This window comes from Chamaea fasciata, unplaced genomic scaffold (assembly GCF_029207755.1).
Source record: "Chamaea fasciata isolate MVZ Bird 193981 ecotype frontalis unplaced genomic scaffold, bChaFas1.0.hap1 SCAF_3, whole genome shotgun sequence".
Lineage (NCBI taxonomy): Eukaryota > Metazoa > Chordata > Aves > Passeriformes > Sylviidae > Chamaea > Chamaea fasciata.
Window position 1 is genome coordinate 44,632,891 of NW_027094088.1, and position 24,180 is coordinate 44,657,070.

The 24,180-nt window shown below is 37.0% G+C and overlaps 1 protein-coding gene across 1 annotated transcript in view; it reads right to left on the reverse strand.

Annotated features, from left to right (window-relative positions):
* The window catches only part of LYST (lysosomal trafficking regulator), a 76,090-nt gene that overhangs the window by 11,319 nt on the left and 40,591 nt on the right, over positions 1-24,180 (reverse strand). Inside the window, exons 21-45 of the mRNA XM_066178819.1 lie at positions 23,341-23,539; positions 22,887-23,018; positions 20,167-20,809; positions 19,545-19,722; positions 18,505-18,674; positions 16,852-17,082; positions 15,777-15,943; positions 15,141-15,293; positions 13,710-13,901; positions 13,038-13,216; positions 11,859-12,065; positions 10,477-10,653; positions 9,924-10,000; positions 8,811-8,999; positions 7,877-8,022; positions 7,692-7,788; positions 7,003-7,064; positions 6,603-6,658; positions 5,446-5,598; positions 4,865-5,109; positions 4,129-4,195; positions 3,105-3,261; positions 2,576-2,716; positions 1,953-2,170; positions 380-610 (exon numbers count right to left, since the gene is read on the reverse strand). Coding sequence (XP_066034916.1) covers positions 380-610; positions 1,953-2,170; positions 2,576-2,716; positions 3,105-3,261; positions 4,129-4,195; positions 4,865-5,109; positions 5,446-5,598; positions 6,603-6,658; positions 7,003-7,064; positions 7,692-7,788; positions 7,877-8,022; positions 8,811-8,999; positions 9,924-10,000; positions 10,477-10,653; positions 11,859-12,065; positions 13,038-13,216; positions 13,710-13,901; positions 15,141-15,293; positions 15,777-15,943; positions 16,852-17,082; positions 18,505-18,674; positions 19,545-19,722; positions 20,167-20,809; positions 22,887-23,018; positions 23,341-23,539 — 4,467 coding nt within the window. The remainder of the gene's footprint in view (positions 1-379; positions 611-1,952; positions 2,171-2,575; positions 2,717-3,104; positions 3,262-4,128; positions 4,196-4,864; positions 5,110-5,445; positions 5,599-6,602; positions 6,659-7,002; positions 7,065-7,691; positions 7,789-7,876; positions 8,023-8,810; positions 9,000-9,923; positions 10,001-10,476; positions 10,654-11,858; positions 12,066-13,037; positions 13,217-13,709; positions 13,902-15,140; positions 15,294-15,776; positions 15,944-16,851; positions 17,083-18,504; positions 18,675-19,544; positions 19,723-20,166; positions 20,810-22,886; positions 23,019-23,340; positions 23,540-24,180) is intronic.

Below are 24,180 nucleotides of genomic sequence, written 5' to 3' on the forward strand. Positions count from 1 at the left end.
GTTTGAAGTGAAGAAAGTTTAATTGTCCTACAGGCAGTAAAAAAGCTGAGGACAGAAGAAAGCACAGTATGTGTTTGCTTGCTATAAGTCTGCGCACAGATTCTACAATTCATCACTGAAAGTATAAAACTGGTTAAGTGAAATGCTTTCCAACACCTACTTGCCAAAACCAAGATAAACTCAGATCTTAGTTTACACAAAATATCACAAATGCATGGAAGTAGTTTTCACTATCACTTACTAATTTTGTGTATTTTCTTTACAGTACAATATAGCAAGTAGGACTTTTAGAAAGAAAATTCTAAACCAAGGGTACAGGGTAGAACAATTACAGCACACAGATATTAATTAAACCATCTTGCACTTAAAAGTTACATACTGGATAAATGATTTCCTTAGTGTGTTCTCTGGTTTCTCTGAAAGCAAACTGCACCAGTAATCCCATGGCAGCAGGAAGTTCTCCTTCCATGATAAGCCTGGATCCAGGTCTACTAACGTGTGCTGCATGAAACAGCTGGCGAGGCGTTTGCCCGTATGTTTTTATCATTGTTTCAAGGGCTCTTCTCTGAACAGGATCTTCAACAGCAGAAACATCCATCCCAAAATAGGTCTACGGGCAAAAAAGAAAGGGGAGGGGCAAGAATAAGCTTGTCAGGTTTGTCTTTGGGAAAAAATTTGCAACACATACACACAAATGCAGAGGCGGAATATTCAGTTGTTTGCTTAAGGTGTGGACCAGAAGCCATCCCACGACTGTGCTGACTAAAGAGCCACTGAGAGCAGTAACCTTATCACCTCCTCCTTATTGGAATAAACTACCACTTTAAGGATCATCATGTGAGCTGCTCCTACATATGTGCCATGACTAATTTCTGTCAAAGAGGTTTTCTCTGAGACCTTTACCAATCTGTGCAAAACTGGAAGGGTTGCTAATGATAAACAAAAGAACTGGGAAGAGTTGGAGAAGTTTATTTTCATTACCTCTTTTTAATGAGCATATTAAAGCTCCCTTTTGGGATAGGGAAGGAAAAAGAAACCTCATACTTCAAGACAGTGGAAATTATTTCCTTCTATTTTTCTTTTTCATGCCTCTCCAATTGTGCACCACACAGTTTTCCTCAGTCACACCAAAGGCCTTGAGTTTTCACTTTAAAAAATGATGAACAGGCAAACTTAATCTTTGAAGGTCAAGGTACTAACTAAATCAATACTTAAGCATAGAAAGAGTAAAAGAAAGGGAACTATTTGGATGGCTACTTGAAAAAGCCATCACTACCAAACACTACCATTTTATTAGCTTTTCCAGCCATAGAACAAACACTAAAAAGGTGAAACATTTGAATGCATTTAAAACCAGGACTACCTGCTGAGCAAACCTTGTGATAGTAAAGACTGAAGCTAAAGAATGCAATTCAAGATATCCATGTTGCAATTAAGCAGTAAAACTCTGGAAGTGTTTACATTAAACGAAGACTTATTTGAAATTAAATTTACTGTAGAGAAAAGTGCTCATTAGAGGGACAGAACACAGGATGCACAGGAAGGAAAACACCATGAGCTCAGGACACACAGAACTATTTTAATCCTATCAAAAGCTGCATCAGCCCCTGCCTAAATTAAAAGCTTTTGAATTAGGCAGAAGCAGATACCCAACAATCAGACTACTGCAAGCCACTGCAAGTAACTACCCACAAGGTCTAAACCCCAGACCTGATCATCCCTCACACCTAACTCAAGGCAAGAAAGAGGAATAAAAATTCACTGTCTCACAATACCCCCTGGGATCTTAACAGTTCAACACTGAAATTGTTAAAGCCTTTTCTTATTCTTCAACACTTCACGATCAAGGGATCCTGTTTCATGCTTGATGTTTTCCAAGCAAGTCAGACCAAACTCTCCCTCATTAAGTTACTGAGGACAATGAACAAACAGGCTACTTAACAAATACTTACTGCAGGATGAAAGACATTAATAGCCTGAACAGAGGCCTTGCCTTTTTGCTTATAACCAAACACCAAGTCAATCCAGTGACAGATTGTCTGGGAAACATGATCAGACTCCAAAGCCTGACGATGAATCAAGATGAACAGACGAGGATCATTACGGGCCCAGGGTGGAAGATTGACATGGTTAACTCTGTCACCATTCTGACGCACTCCAAAATCAAAACCTAGAAACAGGGGAGTGAATATTGCAACATTTTAGTCGACAAAAAACTTCAAAAACGTCTATAGAGTTCTCAAACTGAACGATTAAGCACAGTGGTTAACTGTAACCAACAAAGCAGCATCATTAACAAGTCCCTCCATAACACATTCAGCTGTACATACTCATTCAAATAGAAAAATGAGAAAACAGCATACTCCTTTGCCCTGCTGCCAAAATTAGAGAAAATCTTAGTTTAACTCCTACGTAACAGCTTTTTTAGCATATCCCACAAATTTGTGCCAGATTTCTCCTGTACATCTACTACTTAGCATACTCAGCCAAGGGAGATAAATGTTCTCAGTTTCAACCCATAAGCTCCATCATACAACTCTTTTGGGAATATAGTTCTGTTGTCCTCTTAGCATACCTTCTCTGTTAACCAGAAAGTCGGGAAGGTAGAAGAATTCTGGTATAAGCTCCTTTACGTCAGTCATTGATTCATACGAAGAGAGACGCCAGGTTGTATTGGTAGAGTGAAAAGTTCTGTCTGGGATGTCAAAACTTTGATCTGTAAAGAAATCCAGACTCAATTGTTACACTGATGATGGACACTAACAGTTACAAATCTGCAAGTTCACGTAGTTAACTGCTCTCTAGTTAGCTGAGAACATTTGGAATTCTCTTATCTCAAATGCTATGTGTTACACATGAACTGCAAGTAAAACAGAGGTCAGCTTTTTATGCTACAGAAACCAAGATATAAACATCAGATGACCAGATTTATGGTCTAGCTTGAAAAGTTCAAGAATGGATCTACTGTTAGACCATACCAGATTTAATTTTACCAGGCTCAGCTATCTGGAATTGGAAAACCTATGCTAAATAGGGTTATAACTCCTGGGTTATTAGAAGAAGGCCCAGATGTAAAAGGCAAGTAGAAGCAAATGCAACCTTACCTTGATAAGCTAAAAACATTTTAGTAAAAGGTGGCAGCCTAACTAGGAAATGAAGTACAGTTCCACTGTTAGAATAATGAGATCCATAGTGATATGGTTGCACAGGGGGCATTGGATCATCCTCTCGTGCTCCTTTACGGTACTCTTCTTCTAAATACTTGAAAAATAGGAGAGAATTAAAAAAGGAAATCACAAACCTCCTCCTTAGATGCATTCCAACAACAAAAATAAGAGCTTGCCTAAATTGTTTAGGAATAAATCCTCAAAACTTTTCAGAAACACACATTCAAAAGTGATCTGGAATCAAATACACTTTTAAATGTCTAAAGACACACAATCACTTTTACAATCCAGTTAGGTATCAAAGTCTTTAGCCAATTTAAATGACCTATTTTCCATTATTTATTACTTTTGCTTTTCCCCACTCCCCCGTCTTGTTTTCCAACATAGCTGAGTCCTGGAAAAAACAGTATTTGCAAATAATAAAGTAGACCATGGTGACACAGACCAGTTTGAAAGTCCAGCTGCAGATGCTTTAATTCCCCACTATGTTGCTATTTCCAACAGCCTTTAAAACATTTTAAAGAGAAAAAATCAAAAAGCACTAGCATCATAGTAGGGCATGTTAAAATAACAGAGCACTTGAGGAAAAACAGCCTGTTATCAAACAGAAAAATAGCAACCAATTCCACCAAAGCAATGTCAACTAAATTGCAGTAAGTTATCTTCCTGATCTTTAGGGATCTTTAAATGTATACAAGTTCCCACATAAGGTGGTATCCATTTAAATTCCTCAACAGTATCACATGGATGGGCTAAATTGATTTGTGATTTCAGGTACAGGAAAAAACACAAGTTCCAAGCATGTTATAAAGCAATTCCTAGGAAATGCTTCCTGGAAAATATACTGGAAATACTGTATTTGTGGTTTCTTTTTCCCCAATAAATGCATGTTATGAAAGCTAAAGCCACTGTGTCATTTTTACATGGGACAAAGGCAAGAAGAAAACATTATCCAAATTACCTTGTAAGTATCCACATAACGATCCTCTTTTTCTTTAGACTGCACAGCGATTGGTTTGACCAGGTTTCTGCAACAAAAGCAGTACTGATATGTTGTAATTTTTATTACAATATTGATTCGCATCATTAAGAATAATGCCTTTAATATAATACTTTTGAAGAAACTTCAGAAAATAAAAGAGCAACTTCTAGTTAGTGCTAAAGGCCAACTCAGATTCACAGCACAGTAACAGGCAAGCAAATGCCAAGCACCTCAGTCCAATCAGAGGCATCTTATAAAGGCAAAGACTTAGCACACACAAATGTTAAAACAGCATAACAGAAATTTATTAGGGTAGGACAATTCACTCAAATCCATTCAAATGAAGACTGTGATTTTGTAACTGGCCAAGTAATTTTTATAGTATTTCCTTTTCTATTTAATTTTTGCTAATTGGCCTGGAAGTCTGTAATCATATGAATTTAAACACATAGCTTCCATTTAATTCTGTCAATTATACAAAGCATATTACGACAGTGTAAGTCCAATATATTGCATTTGAATCTACACATCTGTTTTATTTCAATATCCCAGGCAAAGCAGACACTTATTGTAAAAGCCCAAGTTATTAGAGATGGGGCTTGTCCCTGAATATTCCATTTGCGTGTGCGCAGTTTAGTACAACAAAGCTAAACAGTTTTATAGGATGATCAGTTCAAGTATTTGGAAAAAAAGAGTTGCAAGCATTTCATATTACCTATATACCGAGGGATCATTTAGGTCCAGCGTTTCATTGGTGTAGTCAGAAAGTATAAAAGGAAATACTGGATATTGCATGAGATCATTGAAGGAACGACCAGCATGTTTGTTTAAATGAGTCAGATATTCAAAGTTAGTAATCTGTCCTGTGCACCACAGGTGGGTCAAAGCAGTAATGTTTCCATATTCCAAAAGGTTAGGCAAATTGTTAGTCAAGATGTTGTGGTACACATCATCACGGACCTAGAAGAAAACACCATAGATTTAATCACACCATTTAAAAGTTTAAAACTACCAAGACTAAGTTTCTCTCATTTTGTATATTTCCAGATATCTGCTGTAATAGAATAATGTCTAGTATCACTAAGATTGTTTAATATCTTAATAGATCAGAGATGTGTTTAACAACATGCCTATGGTCATCCAGAAGCCTAGCTGAGCCAAATTCTTTCAAATGTATTAGGCAGAATTTAATTAGTCCATGCAACAGGTCTCTTAAAAACCTAACACATGAATATACATGTTATAAAGACCCAAGAAAATGCTTCGGTGTATTACTCTGCTTTGGTGCCACAGTACCTTTGTATTATCAAAAGCCAAGAGTAAAGTTCTGCCATTTGTTAGAAAGATTTCCACAGCATTGTCTCTTAACTGCCACCACCGCTTATGAACTTCCTTAATTTCCTCATAGGTCCAAGAAAATGATGCTGGTTCAGTTTCTCCATGAAAACTCTGTAGAATTTGCAATTTAGAAAGTCATTTTAAATAGTGGATTTTCCAAACAAGAAACCCTTCAATGCAGCCAGTTTATAACAATACAGCATATCACAAGGCAAACTTTAATTTTAATGCAATGCTTTAATAAATTGTTGTGATTTTCTTTAGCTACTTTCCCCATCCTCCACTCTCCTCAGGGCAGTGGGTAGAGCATGACACATGCTCCTCAGCTGCTCCACTTTCCTACCCAGCACTAGCAAGCAATGCCACATTTTCAAAGGCTCTTAAGCTAAAAATATTGGGCAATCAGAGCAAGCAAAGCTTTGTTGTGAATCCCAGCTCTGACAGTTTTGTGAAAGACAAAGCAGCTGGTAGCATCTTAAACCACAGGAACTGTCTGTTCAGTAGAAGCAAGTAAGAGCTCTGTAAAAGCAGTTTAAAGCTCTCAGTAGTGCAATGCACATCTTGATTACTTTTACATGTCTGTTAGATGTATAAACAATTTACACATCAGAGTCTTTGTGTATCAGAAGGATCAGCTCCCATTTCCTTCCTGAAACAATCCTCTTGTATAGGAAAAGGGAGGAGCTAGAACATCATATATAATATAAAATCCAAGAATGAGATGCTGTGGAGCACAGCACAAGTCATACACCTGTGACTTTCTGCACTTCACAGTGCCCCAGCTTCCACTAAGGCAAGTTCTCAGGTGCAGATCAAAGCAAACTCTGTGCGCTTAGCTGATGAACTCAAAGCAATGGACTGCAAAGTGCAGAAGCCTCTCACATCATCCATTCCTCATTCCCTCCCAGGCCCACATTTTTCCTGTTTCCTTCTATCACCACCAATTCCATAGCCAGGGTCAACAGAAGCAACAAAAACCAAACTAATTGGTTTGGCTAGCTTTGTCTAGAGATCTCTAACTCTAGTACTACTGCCACTGAAGTTGCTGAAGAGGAAACCTACTCATGGCCATAGTTTGGAAAAATTAAAGCTGGACAAGATGTTCTAACACTTACCGAATTTTCAATTGTGTCTGAAGCATTATCTTCAACAAAATACATGCCACATTTTCCTACAGCAAAAAATAGTTATGAAAAGGTACATGATATTGCACAATGCATCTTTGGGTTATATAAACAGTATTCAAGAATAAGAGTGCTAAGAATAGTACCTAGGGCAAGACAGCACTTGACAGAAATACAATTTCTGTCTTTTAGCAAGTGGTCTGCAGATCTTAAAACTTACTGGCAGTTCAAACAGCACTCATGAAAACAGTAGAGAAGAAAGGCAAAACTGACATATAAAGTATGTAATCCACGAAGCCAGACAACAGCTCAATTAGTTATAAAAAATTAGCCAGATTTATATATACAGCGGACTCTTACACCAAAAATTCTGACTGAAAATTCTACTTACCTAGCAACAGTTCACCAGCAGTCTCTCTGGAAGGTGCTACACTTATACATCTTCGATTAACTCTGAAATATTTCAAAGTGGAAATGCTTATGAATTTATGCACCTTTCAGAAGACCTAAAACCAACCTAAGCCAAACAGCCTCCAAGGTTGCAGCTGAAGAAAAAACTGTCCAACAACATGACTAATGGTTCATATCCCAAAGAGGGAAAGAAAACAGAACTTCAACTTTCTAGACTTGCTTATGAGTGTATTTGTACTTACCTCTTTGCATGTTCTCTGCAGTCATTTTAGGCTGTATTAGTGCCTGTAACAGGTGGCTAACTGACACAACTGCAGTTGAGTAATGCAGTGATAAAAGCAGAGAGGATGGAAAGACAATTTGCTTTTGAGCTCTGATGGCAAGACCTACCAGATCTTAAATATCTCGGACAGGCAGTGCTACTAAGTGAAAATAAGAGATCTCATCAGGTTAACCCACAAGTCCTATCCACAGCACACCAGATGGTATTTGGTGGCTCTAGTCTTTTGCTTTTGAGTAAAGCAAAAATGCCTACTATTTTTGAGACTAGTCTTATTTCCCACTTGATCTTTTAAAAAAGGTTTTTAAGACAAAAAGTGTTTTTTAGACAACTGTTTCATTTAATTGGGAAAAGACAGGAAAAGGAAGCAAGTGTAATCCAAAACTCACCTTATATGTTCACTTGCAGCTTTGTCCTTTACAGTAGAGGAGTGAGAAGAATGTGTTTTGTCTTCAAATAAGTAAGACAATGGAGTTTTTATCACACCTATAAAGACATCACAAATAATAAGGTAGTAACAGTCATGACAATTCAGACATTAGGCTACATTCAGCATTGAAGATGTTTTAATTACCTTCTTGTTTTTGCCTGTCTGGGAGAAGGTACTTGTTTGGAATAGTTAGGTAGCACCTCTGCAAGCGGCGCCTCTCTCTGTTTGGGCCCTCTGTTGGATCCAGTTGCCAAGAAGTTGGATAATAGACTGGGTCATACCAGAGTGCTCTGGTAAAAAAAGACATGTTAGGAGTTTAGCAGCAGAGGCAGTATATGTGCTTATTAATTCTGTTCTTCTTTAACTAGTGGAAAGATAGAAGTTACACGGAAGTACACTAGAAGTACATGGAAGTACACTGGGCAGTTATTTCTGAAAAAGTACTGTAAGACTGGATTCTGTGGTTTATTTTTATGAGCTGTTCCACTGAATGACTCTTCACAAGCTACTACTGTAAGACTGTTCCTGGTGTTACTCAGTCTAATGAAAACAGCAGTACAGTGCATCCAACACTATTTTGAAAACTCTGCTGCTGCAAACATGAGAATACTAGTTCTGCAGTGGTGAAAATACAATAGTTTGGTTTCTTATCAACATTTACATCCTTTTTTCTACACTGTTTAGTTAACAGGCTATCTAGATGCTAATGTGAATAGCATTACCCCAAAAATGTTTTTTCCTCCATCTGAGTTGTGTAAGATACGAAAACTTTAGGACACTCTTCATTGTGTTAGGCACAGCAAAACGTATACGATGAAATAAACTGTCTAAATGGGATAGAAGTACTACTTGGCTACTGACCCTACAGTAGCCCAGTACCCTTGGCTACTGACTACCCTACTGACCCTTTTTTTGCCCTAAAAGATAGGGCAAAAAAAAGAAAATCAAGTCTTTTACAAGCCTAACTATCAGATTGTTAGCAAAAGTAACTCTAATTTTAATATCATCTCCATTTCATTTGCCTCTGAGTAGAATGAGAAGAACACGTCAGGCATTTCACGGAGATGAGAAAACTCACCGATCATGGGTAAGCTGCTGAACAAGTTCCTGCCAATGTCTGCTGGCACTTAGCTCTGCCTTATACATCCCCCTGATGTGCTGGATTACTTTCTTCCTTTCCATTCCTTGTGACAGCGACACAGCTTGTGTGATGTCTCCAGCTATTTTAGAAATGTCTTTAGATTTTGTATCTAGACGCTGAAAGAGACTGAAGAAGAGTTGTGTTTTAAAATGCCATATAAACACACTGAAAAGGGAAAGACACCAAAGCACCTCATAAAATACAATGAGTTTGGCAGCAGATATGTAGAGTTCTTGTTACAGCAGATGCAGAGCAACTTAGCCTACATAATGAGATTCATGAATACCTTCTGCTTCTTAGTCATCAAAAAACCTATTGCTTTTGGCCAAAGACAAGACAAGCCAGTCAGAAGATCAATGGCTATGTATTAACATGCTTGACTAATTAATGTATCCTCATTACAATAAAAAATCTGGAGTAAGGACACTAATTTACCACTGATTAAATCTCCTAAGTCAGTCAACATAATAAAGTCTTAAGACTTGTCTGCATGGACTTGACTAAGCTGACCTTTACAGCTACCTGCAGTTGTCTACTTTAAAGCACAATGTGTGTGCATCTCAAATCTGATTTTTATGGCAAAGCCTCATAATTTAAAGTAATGGAAACCTCAATCTACCGCAATGTACCAAAATTTACAATTACGCCAAGGAGCAATATCTACATAGCTCACAAAAATATTCAAATTAGATACCGAATACAATGTTTTATTTGTTGAAAAGCAGGGTTAGTTTCAGGGATATTCAGTTGCACAGGCCACAGCAACAGGAAAGGTGATTGGACAGAAGCAATAGTCATAAAATTAAGGATGAAATGCCATATGTGCAAAAAACCAATTTGGTATTGAGGTTCACACAATGCATTTATCATGCAACCTACCAAAATGCATATGTCTACAATAGAACAGTATACTTAAAAGTCTGAAAGCTAGTGATGCTGGTAATTTGAAAAAAATCCCCATCCATAATAATCACATAGGCAACTTTGCAATGGGAAGTGCTGAACAGAGCACATTTCTTAAAGTTCTTGCAGCCCCTCCAAGGCACTTACTTCTGCCGATTATTGGCCATTGTCTTCTCCCAGGCAGCCTTGCTTACACCTTCTTCCATCTCATATTTCTTCTGATCCTGAATGGAAGTTTTACACATTACTTTCTTTTCTCAGATGGATGGAAAAAGGAAGGGGAGGCTAAAGGGTATACCACTTTTAAAAAGGAAGAGTGACAAAACTGTTCAACTGATATCTTCACAGCATTTAAAACCAGCAAGGCTTCATTTCAGTTACTGCCATTTTATTATATTTATATATAATTTTTCTCTTTGCAAGAAAGCAAAAATTATTTTCTTGGAAATAAGAGATGCTAGTAGCTTACTATGAACTCCCACCTTCCTCTGGATTAAATAATATGATTAACCAAGAAGCTTGTGGGCTTGCTGTGAGGAGTTGAGCGTATGTGACAGAAATGTTGAGGACCCAAAGAGAATTCCCAGAAGCATAAGCCATGCACCAGAGAATACCACAATCTGCAGTTAAATTCTGATCCCATATAAGACAGCTGCCTCAAATACACCCAGTTTTTAAAGCAAAGTTTTTATTCACAAACCTCTTTCAAAGCTTTTATTAAGTCTGGTTTTGGTCGTGGGCTCAGAGGAATGCATTTATAGCCACAACTTTTCAATGTATTCATTAAGTCTCCTGCTGCTCTTTGTTGTTCTTTGGTCATTCCATCGCTGTGATTGTGCATTAACTCATACAAATAGAGCACTAATTTAGGCCCATGCTAGAAGACGAAAAGAAGGAAAGAGGAGAATACAGATGTATTGTCACGCTCGTTTCCACAACACTGAGCAGCATTTTCCCCTCCACTTTTATTCCCTTTTTTAGTCAGACAGAGCAGATTTCTTCTAATTATTCTCTAATTTAAAGAAAAAGACAGCTTTAATGGTTAAACTTTTATAAAACTAGAAAAACATGCTGCATTTTCCTCACATAATAAAAGTTGCCCCAGCATCTTGTGATTTTTCAAATGGCTTTCAGGAAATATGTGCCAGGGATTTCTAATTTCGCCTGCCAAGAACACTACACCTCACTTGATTAATCAAATTAGAGCTGACAGATAATGAAGTTAAGCAGACATAAGCCATGAATACACTCAACATGACACTCCCACACAGAAGCCACTGCTACTACATCAGCTCAAACTTATTTATTTGAATAACGTATATGTGATCAGAAATACGTGAGTGCCATAAACAAATCCAATAAATACTTTCTCTCTTTAGTATACAGTGACTCAAACTCTGACATGTCTTTTATTTCATTCTTGCAGTTCCTGAAGATCTCAAACTGCAACATTCCTACGTGATTTCTCCCTGTGGCTCTAAGAAATGATTGCTTTCAAGTTTGCACTATCATGGTACAGTTAGAAGCTTTCTTCTGACAAACTCAGAAAAGCAGTGAGAACCTATTCAACTTTTTAATTTAAGAACATTTCATACACAATCCCACTTTAAGAATTAATAAAGGCTGAGTAAGAAAAGAGAGAGTACTGCTTTGGTAGAGGATTGACTGCTAAAAATCTAGTTGCAATCAATTCTTAACAAGCTTCAGGAAATCTGAAGGTAAGAGGACCAAAGCAAGGACAGTTGCTTACTTAATTTGCTTTTTTAGGCTACGTTAATTCCCAGCTTCCTCAGTAAAATTCTTCAAGTTAAAACTAGTATCACCTTTTGTTTCTGCACTGCACAAGGGACATATTTGATGCAGAAGGGCATCAACATACTCAGACTTAATTCCATCTGTCCTCAGGATAGTATAGCAATTGCAGAGACACACACAGGTGTTTTGTATGACAACTGTCAGTCACTAAACATTGCTAAAATAGCAGTGAACAACCAGCCATGTACACTTCTAAATAATCCTTAAATCTAGACAAAAAATTGAATACAGGTTTTAGAAACTTCTCTCAAAATCTCTTGAGCTTACTTGCAAAGTTGGGCTAAGACAATCACGCAAAATCTCTTGCTGGTTTACTTCGTGTACGATGTCCAAAGCCTGCTTCCTCTCCTGCAGAGGCCTTACAGGAGACAGGCTGTGCACAAGGAGCCTCCCAAGCTGCGTACGGAACGCGTCCTTACATAACAAGAGGATTCTGTTCCACTGCTGTTTTGGAGTGCTCATTCTGCTGGTGCCCTAAGTAATGGAGACAACTTTTTAGTATTACAGGGTTATGACTTTCTTCTGTCAAGTTTTTCATATTACAAAATAAACACAGTCAATATGATCAAAATGGAGGACAAAGTTTTATCTACCAAAATAAGTGGTTTGGTTTAGTACAGTGATTATTATGGGTTAAAAGGCATTCTATTAAAACAATCCAGAAAGTGAAAACTGTGATGTAGAGGATTAAAAACCAGAGGGTTTTTTATATAAATCAACAGCCCTTTTACATTAATTACCAGTTTCTGATTACCTCAAAAGATTAGAACCCAGGCACTGGAAGGAGGTGTGTGTGTTCACAAGAAAAAACTTGCCATCTTTGAAAAGTACTACAAGTGCAGCACTATGGAAAGATAATACACCTATCAAACGTAATTTTTATGAGCCAGAAAGAAAATTAGGTAGAACTACTTTTACCAAGATGACCTAAGGAAGACTAATAACACACTTTTTATTTTCCAAGCAAAAACTGATCTCCTTGGAAAGGCTGAGAAGCTAACACCTGTATGTTAGAAGACTTTCAGCTTTAGCAAGAATTGAAAAAAGAGAAAGCTCTCCTTGCCAGTTCTAAAACATACTATAAAAAATGGCTCAAAAAGTCTCCACCACCTGTAGATGCACAGATCTGGTTTTATGGGCTTCTGCAAACAAATGTTGAAGTTTAAGAGACAAAGCAAATTTTTGTAGTACAAGAAAGTCTGTAAGTTCTGTGTTCTTGTTCAAGCAGAATTTTGCTAAATGTAAAGGTAAAAATCAGAGCAGATCAATTTTTTTTTTTTATAACTGTAAAGTAACTGGGAAGCTGAACAGCGTTTTTAATGCCACAGTTGAATGGAGAGAGGCAGTAAAAACAGCATTTATGGACAGAATACACTATGCATGAAAGTTCCTAATAAAGGAATCTTATGAAATATGTTTTAATGTGGTCAGCATCTAATTACTTACAATGGATACTTTGATTCCTTCCACCAACATTTTGACCATTTCTTTAAGAAAAGGATTTATTCTGCTAGTCATTTCTTGCTGGCTTTCCTCTTCAGGAACTTCCAGCTGGGATGCTGAAAGTCTGCTTTGACTTGTATTTTCTGTTATACCCAGTACATCAAGGCACTCTTCGGTAGAGGCTTAAAATTTAAGAGGTACATATTGATCAGTACCATCTCAAGCAAGACAATCCTACAAACCTTTAGTTGGCATTATATCAAATACTGTCTTTACTGATATGTTTACCATACTTACACTCTCTAGCTTTTGCACAATTTGAACTAGCTCTCAAAGTCATCAAGTCTTACTAACCAATGTAGCCATTTAATAGAAAAACTGCCTTTTAAGAGAGCAGATGCTCCCTTTGGCAGTTAAATCTTCAGGTAATAATTCAGGCAGTTAACACATGAATGGACTAATGTAGAAATAAAACAACCTGTTCAGTTCATTCAGATAAAAACATTACCCAGATTGCCAGTTACATAATACTGAGAGACAAATCACAGAGAACGATGCTTTACAGCTAAATCCATTAAACTTGTGTCAATACAACAACTTTCCTAACACTTCAGCATTCCAAAAGCAAGAACTCATGTTTCATCAAAACAGAAACAAACCAAAAAGAAATCCTACCTAAATAAATGAGCCTGTTAACAGCCAAAACAGTCAGTCTCTGTAACCTTTGTGCAAACTCAGACTCAGTGGCTTGGATAGGATTTTCTTGGCTCATTCTCCGCTGCATCATCATGTTGAATTCCTCACTTGCTAGTGAGCGCATTTTCACCAGCAGAGCATCAGACTGAGCAAGTGAAAACTTCCTGGAACCTTAAAGGAGAGAAGCATGAATAGAATTCTACTAAAATGCACAAAAATTCAATCACTCAGCAACTATTTTCACCCAGAGTTCACATCATTTAATGAAACAAACATTCAAAATACATCAGTATCAAAGGGAACATAAGTGTCATTGGGTGCTTGTCTTTCTTATTTTTAAAGCTTTTTGAGAATAAATACACCAATTTCAAATACTAAGTAATACCATGAAATGAGTTTGTCTCGAGATCAGATTCATTGTATGACTTCCATACCCTGGTGCTAAACATTCAAACCCACTACTTTTATTCCTCTTTTTACTGTATAAATAGGATAAAGGATTAAAAATCAGTGATACAACAAAATGTTGCATATTGCAGAGTGGGTTCATCAGCACAAATGAGGAGCCAGACATAGCAGCAAATACATTTTGTACCTATTACCTAATAGGTATACAGGTACCATAGGTGTACATTATATGTACACCTATTGTATCTGTGTACCTGTTGCCACTAATAGAAGCACAGTATCTAACTTACAAGAATATTCCTCAGAATTTCCTTGAAATGAACTAGGGGGCCTTGACTGTACTTCCTTCTTTTGGAAATAACTATTTCTATTTACCTTTAGTGCCTTACCAAGTTCCCCAATATAAAAACATTTTCACTGTAATAAACATATACCTTTCCCTAGGTTGATGGAGAGGGGTCTCAAAAGCTGACCATGTCAAGAGAAACATTCCCATAGTAAACAGGGAATAAAAAGTGTTTGCCAGGTTTTAAAAATGTACCTTCTGTGAAGTCTTTAATGCAGCTGTATTTGTAAGAGACATACAAAATCAACTTACATCCAGACAACCCCAAAACCTTTACAGATGGACTGACTAGCTATCAAATACAGGGAAAGTATTACTGCTAAAGCTAGAACTCAACACAGGTTTTAAAAACATAACCACAGTGGCACTTCCAAGTATAAATCTGGAGTGGCAGATATTTATTTCAGGATGGTCTCTAATGCAAAGTTGTGCAACAAAACAATCCCCTCATCATAGCTGTGTTAGCTATAAGCACTAACTTGATTTTGGCATTAATTTACTGAGAGGCTCCCTATTTCAAGCATTACAAATTTTAAAAACACCTTTACTAAGCAACTTGTGAATTTAAGAGAATCCCCAAAGAAGGTAAGATCGTGGAATCATCAAGCAATACCCACAGGAAAAAGTACAAGAACGCTACACTTCATGCTACTCACCCGTGATGCCTTTGCGCTTTTGGAACATTGCGCGCTGCGGTGCCGAGGGCGCCGGGGCTGAGCTGGCCTGCTCCTGAGCATCTTGGCTGGCTGTGGTTTTTATTAATTCAATGGCTGCTTGAAGAACTCTTAACTGCAGAACGACTGCCATATCTAAGGAGAGAGGCAGACAAAGTATACGTGACACGTTTTACACATCTTCAGGAATATTTACCGGATGTTAGGAACAAGTCAAAACACAAAATGTGTCAAGAGTTATAAAACTCTAGATTCCACAGGAGTAACACGAAGTCACCTCCTTATTCCAGATACAGACACTACAGAAATGAGTTCTCGTAGAAATGCCATTGAGTTTGATTACTCTAAAACAAGCTAAATGAAACTGCACAGAATGTTTTCATTTAAATATCTTTAAAGAACTTTCACAGTCACTGTTTTTTCAGATTAGCAGTACACAATTCTTGACCACAAGGCAGGCTCCTAAGGGAAACTACTAATTTGAGAACCACTAAGGAGAGAAAGATTCATCACCAGAAAACTCCCCCTTCTCCCTCAGCAGGAATATTAAACAAAAAACAGCGGGGAAGGGATTTACTTTTCCAGTCCCATGATCCCAAAAATTAGCAGACAACTTACTTTGCATCCTTGCATTTTTACTATTTTGGAGATGACCCAGCAGCACAATGAGGTCTTCAATAACACGAAAATATTGAGAACCTGAGGAGCTGCAGGCATGAATTGCAACTGCTACCAGCAGCTGTTGTATATCGCATGCAAGTAACTTGTAGTCATTCAAGGGAATGCTGCAAACAAAGTTGTAGTTACCAGAAACATAACAATTCTAGTAGGTTGTAGCTCTTAACAAGACCCATTATTATTCCCCTTGCTACTTCTGCCAACTGTACTTAATATTATGTTGTACTTTATATTAAAATGTCACTGCTGAAGACTAGAAAATTATAATTCAAGACATTTCCTTAGCGTTAACTTTGGCAGATTGGATGCCTGCAAATTTTTGAGGCATTCTAATATTGAGTGCAGCACAGTTTTATTGGAAAAGAAATTATGTATTACTATCAGATCTTTAAAATAAAGAACAAGTCTGAAATCCTATATTTCTCAAAAAAATATCAGGATCATCTCATTTTGTAATTATGCTGAACAAAAACTATATTGAGGTAAAAAGGAAACCTTTCCATTTCTTCAGGATACCAACTAATGAAATAAAATAACAAAACCCTGTCTCTCCTTTGTTATCTGTATAACCTTTTCTGAAGTACAGCATCTTTATAGCTAATAAAGTCATTGAAGTTACTCAAAAGCTCAGATATTAAATCACAGGCAGTAGAGAAAGACTTTTCTTCACTTTTGATATTGGCCATAGATACAGTAGAATGCTACCACTGCCTGGGCCTTTATCTTACTGTTCAGTTTTATTAAGAAAAGCATTGAAAGTGCAGAGAGTGTGACAAACTCGCATTTTAAAATGTCATTTCATTTGAATGTTTAAGGTATGGAAAAAACATTTTATATTCTATTATTTGAACTGACTAAATATTAACTTACAGGTATAAAGCCGAAAACCTCAAACTCAGTATTTTGTACATGCTCTCTGATAATTTTAAAAAGCAGAAAAAATACAATACAGTAATTTCTTGCTAGCCTTAAGGCTGTGCCTAGAATATTTGATAGCAACAGAAACAATACTTACTTTGTTTCCAGTCCATTGAGAGCAGCCAGTGTATTACACAACACATAGAGCAAACCATTATCAAGCAGCAAGTCTGCAACTTTTGAGCAGGAATTTATAATTTGCAGGAGCAGACAGAAGCAGTTATGCAGCAGAACATTATCGTAGAGAGAATTCTCTATTAGACCCAGAACAGGAATGACACACCATTTTCGAAAGAGTCCAACATTCTTGACATCTTCCAGATCAAATCTGTTAACAGAAATATGAGTAAATGGCATCCTAAAGAACAATCTGATAACAAAAATAGTACATGCAACTGGAATACCAGTTATGTATCATATGCTCGTATTTTGGCAAAGATGCCCATGATAATTTCCTACATTTAATTGTAGTGACAATACCTATTTATTAAAAAATCCAGTAAGAGAAAAATAAATTTTTCATACAGCCACAAAGAAATGAAGTGCCTAAAAAGTAAATCTGATGCTTCAGCTAGCTACCAACTGTCTACAGTATAGACTTCATGCAAATAGAGGGGTTTTTAATCAGTGTAGAAAAATGTTGCATCACCTTTCCAACAGTCACTATTATAACTAACATAGACACTATCACGAGAACAGACACAGCTTGTCATCACTAACAATATACTGACTGGCAGCAGGTTTGATATCCTATATCCCTTACTGCTGAAGTTTAATTAAATTTAGCACTTGGCTTATAGTGACTGTAGAATTCAAAGCAGTGCTTCAGACCTGTTTTATTTGTGCACTAAGAAACTGCATTACTATTACAAGGTGATCAGTCCATCATATGACTATAATACACAATCCTAAAAACTTGAGACATTAGAATTATCTTTCCAGCCCCATAATAAATCCTGAAGAAGTTACAGTTCTCTCTGCCTTGGGGCAAATTAAGCAGCCACGACTAAATATTGCAGTCAAGCAAGAATAGTTTTTGAGTGGTGAAGATCAGGTCAAGAGGCAAAAGTAATTTGTCTACAAATTCTGCAGAGACAGCAATTGAGAAGGAACTTTTTTGTACGATTTTTCCAATGATTATATTTACACATGTGATTTCTGTACAAACATTAAGTAGTGAGACTAATTCTAAAAAATATCATTTACTTATACAGCTGTCTGCTTAAAGGTAATCTCTCCTTTTCTGTCGATATGAGGTGTCTCTTTGGTTCATGAAAATGGCACATCTCTGGGATTTTTCCAAAAAGAGATGGCCATTTAAATTTGGAGCCAAGACAAGGAAGCAGCTGTGGCATCAAGATTTTTCTTTAATTACCTACCAAAATCCAACAGGAGAAGTCTAGTGACTACTACTTAAAACTTTTAAGGATACGAATCAGTTTCATGTGGGATCAGAGACAACAGAGAGAATTAAACTGATTACACGACATTTGAGTTCAAGGCCTCTGAGGCACTCAAATTCTGAGTGTTTAACAAGATCCCAGCTGACAGCCCCCATCAGATGAAGTTGCTTACAAACCGTGTAAGGGCCACACAATAGCCCTAGGGATTTTAATACATTTCAATGTTAAACAAGCAAAACATACCAAAATAGTTTTGGAGGAACCTTTTTTTATGGTTGTTGACCAACAAAGTGCATTTCTTGTAACTCACCTATTGTTACAGGACATAAAAGGACAGCATTACTTACTCTTCATCCAAGCCAACAGAGCGGCCAAAAAGCATTTCCAAAAAGCATTCTACAACTTCCTGAGTCCCCTGATGAAGATACAGCTGGTTGGCTAGCAAAGAAAAGCCACGATTCTTTAAGAATTTCTCCTTCTGCTCCCTCCTTGCTCTGTTGAAATATGCATCCAACAACTAAAAATAAATGCATAATTATGGTGTAAGAGTTAAACACTTAATATAACTGCCCTGAAAGTTAAATTGTTGTCTGTGATTGAAATAATTTCTTTTAAAATTCAAGATTGCAAACATCAATTATACTATTGCAGCTGCAATCTACACCGTTCTTGTTACAACCAACATCTGATAATATATTTTTGATCTGAACACTCTTATGTTTTTCATCAAGTTTGGGGCAGATGAAATCACACACAACAGTTAGCAAAGGCATACATAAATACTCAAACTTTTTATATTTGTTCAATGTTGCAGTTCAGTGTGTATGCAAATGCATGCATGACATTTGTTCTCAATAAAGCCATACAGTCCTATTCTTCTTCAAATTAAAAGAGAAATCTACTCCAAGTTTTTTATCTACATAATGTCATCATACAGAAACACTGCCATTAATACTACAAAAATCTCTGAAAATATTTAAGCCTCAAGTCCCTCTTCAGTCCACAAATGTGTGAATGACTCCTCAGAATAACTCAAAGTCACCTCTGTTACAAGTCAAACTAAGGTGCAAGCACTGTTTTACACACTGCATCATGTTTTGTGTCACTGACTTTGCATTGTTGCTTCCATTTACAATGGTATGTTATCATAAACTCTTAAGGCCTTTGGCTTACATTAGAGATTATTCTTATCTATTCAAAGAGTCTGTTTATATTGCTTTGTGATTTGCTTGGTTTTGGGGTTTTTTTAATTCATAGGGGGAATCGTAAAACTCAGAAATTAATGTAGAAAACTAAACAACAAATTTTAAAACCCCATCACATTTCCAACATGTCAACTATGCTGCTTCACATCTTTTTAGGAGAAAACATTTGATATTAGACCTACTTTAATGACTCCTTGTTGTATGAGAGGAGATGGGTGGTTCACCAGAACTATAAGATAATCAGGTTGGATAAGTTTGTCCATCACATCTTCTAGCATGATATCTGGTAGGATTAGGAGGACTCCACGCAAGAGGTCATATAATCCACAACAGATAAGCACAAGATAGTCTTCTGCACATCTGAAAACAGAGGAATATGTTTTACAACAGCAGGAAAGATTAAAAAATGTGAAATTGCAATTCTTGAGGGACAGGAAGAGGGTTCAGGTTAGAAATTCGGAAGACATCATTTCTCCAATACTCCTAACTACCAGTATTCATTAATGCTTATTTTTAGATGGCAGATAGTAAAAAGGATAATCTGACCAGAACTGCTCTTTTTGTGAGCAGTTCCCACTTTTACTGTACACAGCAAAAATCCTGATTTTTAAAATTTCTTATGCAAATAGAGCAAAAACTGAAACAACAGAACATTCTATACACAAAAAGCTTAATAAATTTGTCTATGACAGCCATTGAAAACATTCCCTTAGTTTTCAGACTTTCGAATTTTTACGGAATAGTAATCAAGAGCAAGAACTGTAAAATTAAAGCTCATGTTAATTTGTTATTTTATATGCTTACCTGTCATCAGGGCTTTCAGATGGTTTTGGGGTATTCTCATTAGCTGAAGAAAAAGCAAGACTGTCCCAGTCTTCAGGAAGAACACTCTTGTCAGCCAAGCTGGGCCAGCGAGCAATGGCTGATGATGCTCCAAGAACAGAGAATGCCAAGCCCAACCCTGCAAAATTACTCTGGCCCTTCTGAAATGAAGGCAGTCCTTTCAGATTGTCTGGACGACGTGGCGATGCCTCAGCTGCACCACCACCAGCAGCAGCTTCATTACATTTCAGGTCTGTATCAGCTTCTTTACTCTCTAACGCATTCTCAGACAACTCTACTTCTTTTGCAATATCCTCAAATGTTTCGGCAGATGTTAGCTCTGAGTCACAAACTGTTTTTGCAGACTCACAGCTGCTAAGGAAGAGCTCTTCCTGGACTCTCTTTATAGTTTCAGAACTTTCTACAAAACCAATTCTACCCTGAAGATCAACGTAGTCACGCTCACCGAGGATCTGCAGGTCATCAACACTGCTTCCCACTCTTTCCATCAGTCTTTTTCGACGAACCTGGGGTGAGGAAGTCGGTGATGCTGGTAAGCTTCTAGAAAGCCTTCTAGGTGCCTGAGAGCTTATCTTCTGCTGTGCACTAGCCTTGGAAGTGCTCCCTAGAGAAATAAGGATATCTTTAGCATTCCATTCACACTAAAACTCAGCTTCTCAAAATTACACTCTTCATGTTTTTAAAATTGTAGTGACTCAAATTATTTTTATGTGCAAAACTGATTCAATGCCTAACAGCTCAGATTTGGTTAGTCAAAGTAGAGATAGTAAACTATTATGCAGTCACATATTTAGCAAGTCACAAATGTGAAAGAAACAAAATGCAAAGTAGTTTTTGCCAATATACTGGAATTTCTAGATTTAAGTTATGATCCTTTCACCTAACCCTCAGCAGGAACCTTTATAGAATCATGGAGGGTGGAGGGCACATCTGAGGGTGTCTACACCAGAATGCTTGCTCAAAGCAGGGTCAAATAGAGCAGCTTGTTCTATTCGGAGCTTTGTGTAAGAGGTCCAATCTGCACTGTTTCAGTGGACATCAAATTACTACTCAGCAAATCTTTTGCAGCAAGGTTTTACACACACTTCAAATTTAGAACAAACAACTATGTGTTTTAATTAACAGTGCTTGCTTTTAGCTGCACATTTTGACCTGAAATAGTCAAACTTTCAGAGCATATCACAAGTCTTTAACAAAATACAGTTTTAAGAGAGAAAGATGACTGTATACAAGACTGGTAGAAGCAGTTCCCTGTCAGTCTAGAAAAAGGAGAATTTTTGCATTCGCAAGCATTTAGGAAACTATGCATCAGTGAGTACTAATGCAATGACAATGCATTAGGAATGTATTTTTAATGAGAAATATATGAAAGAAATACATGAATACACACACACACACACGTGCCAACACAGCCAGCCCAAGCTGGCCTTCACACAACAGGGGAGAGCTACACAGCTGCTACAGTGTTACAGTCAAGCTTTCACACACACAGGCAGCAACAAATTGCAAACGCACATGCAGCTAGCAGGTTACTTAACACACATACAGTTCAGATATCTTATAGAATCATACAGTGTTAAGGGGTTGGAATGGACCTGTAAAATCTTCTAGCCCCAGCACCTCCTGCCATGGGCAGGACAGCTGCTACAAGACCAGGTTGCTCAGAGCTTAATCCAGCTTGGCCTTGAACACTGCCAGGGTTGGGGGAGCTACAACCTCTCCAGGAAACTTGTTCCAGTGCCTTGCCACACCCACAGTGAAAAGTTTCTTCCTATTAACTATCCTAAACTTCCTCTCTTAATTCATACCCGTTACTCCTTGTCCTACCACTATTATAGTTCCTGATTAAAGATAAGATTATATAAATTATACATCATTTATATAAATTTGGAACATCAAATTAAGAATCACAAAATACTCAAACATCTATTTTCACAAAAACGTTATGTTGAGTATCCCTCTGGTACACATGGATAACCTCTAATCAAAACCAATAATTTGGTAATACTGATATTAAAAAAGTACTAAAAGTACTCATTTAGAAGAACGAGATTTCACACATTTTTCCACATGGGAAAAGGACTGATTCTGTCCACAATTTAGTACTGTACAATTTAGTACAATTCCTCATAACACTTCTTTACTAAAAAGACTAAAAAAACTTGAATAAACATTGTTTCAACTGAAGTAGTGCTTGAAGACTCTATTTCCTTTTCCTAAGCAAAGTAGCAACAAGACATCAACTATAAAAGGTATTACATTGTGATATCCAGAATTTAGCCAGTCACACATGATCTGAAACACATGGATGGATGTTAGGGATTATGCACAAAGAAAGAAAACTATTGTCTTAATGCTTTCTGCCCAGATAAGATAGCTGCTTATGGCTCACTACTTCAACTGCTGCCTGGTCAGGGTACTCTCAAACATCTCTAGCAGGTCTGTTTAACAAATGAAATGATTCTGCTTATCTGGTCCACTTCACTGCCTGAGCCATCAATGTGGCAATTTGTTTCAACTTAAGAATGAAGAGCAGTTTAGGTAGCACATTCTATTCCATCCCTCTTACTCTCCTGTTCAGGCATCAAGCTCCAATGGACAGGGGGAGCTTTGAAGAAGTATCTGTATGAAAGTAACACTTTGAGGCATTCTAGTCATTTGCCAGAAGTGGTACATTTTACCTTCCAGTGGTAAAGCTGTAAATCCAGTTGGAGATGTAATCACGAATGCAGAATTGTCTACTGACTTCCCACCACTGCTGGAATTTCTCAGGTACCTAAGTGATTCAACTTTCTCCTGGAAAATTTTGCCATCTAGAAAGAAAAGATAAAGGGGAAAGTTACATAAAAGCTTTTTATGTTTGCATTGCTGATAAATTAGACTCACAGTAGTCAGCACCAAACTTTAAGTTAAAGGCATAACCACCAGAAAAATTATCTATGGCTATAGACAGAAGAAAGCTCTCCAAGTAAACAGTCCAACTGTAACCTGTTTCAGGAAAGTTTACACTATTAAGTCCCAACAGTTCAATAATTCTTAATATATTGCCATTAAAATACAGCAAAGTATTTTTAAAAATATTAGATTATGACCAGATTTTTAATCTTATTGCTTATCTAAATGTGGCACATTTACCTATGTGCAGGGAAAAGTAGAAGTTGGTAGGGTTGTGACAAACATATGTATTAGTGGGAGGGTGAACTGCTAAGAGGAAATTGAAAACCAGTGTCAGCAATTCCAGGTCTGGAGGAGAACCAAGTACTTCTTCAATTATTTTCACAAATGACTTGCAAACCTCCCGAGGCAGGGATGTAAGGTGTCCCTCCTTATGCTCCTAGAAAGAAAGTGTAGTACAACTGTAAGCGACTTGCAATTTTCATTTGACAAACTCTCTTTTTTTTTTTAATTGTCATGCTGCAGTAGAACAGATAAGAAAAGAAGCTCAGCTGTATTCTTTAATTTTGAGAGGAGCTACTGTACATCCTGAATGTTATCTAAGTCCATGATGCACCAAATATTGCATATGTTACACAAGTTGATTTTTAGAAAAATGAGCATCTTCTCAATACTATACTGCTCTGATATGAAATGTTGGAACTTTAGGACATGAATCACCATTGAAATTATGGTTTATTGTCATTGGATTACACAGTTGTAGAGAAATTAATGGTTGCCAATACCAGTAATTCCAATATATTAATAAATTTCTGAACACTACCACACTGAGTCTTCTGTATTTCCACTTCAGTAGCCATTTTTATAAACATCCATATTTGAGATTAATTGATAATTATATTTATAATTTCAGCTTAATCAAGGATTCTATACATTCTGACAATGGCTACCTGAAAAAAATCTATTAAAAGAATATGGATTTTTGAACAACACTTCAATAAACTTGTGGGAAACCTCACTGAAAGGTGAGCATGGTGATTGTCTTGTTTCTTTCCAGCTTTGCTAAATTTACCTCCTTTT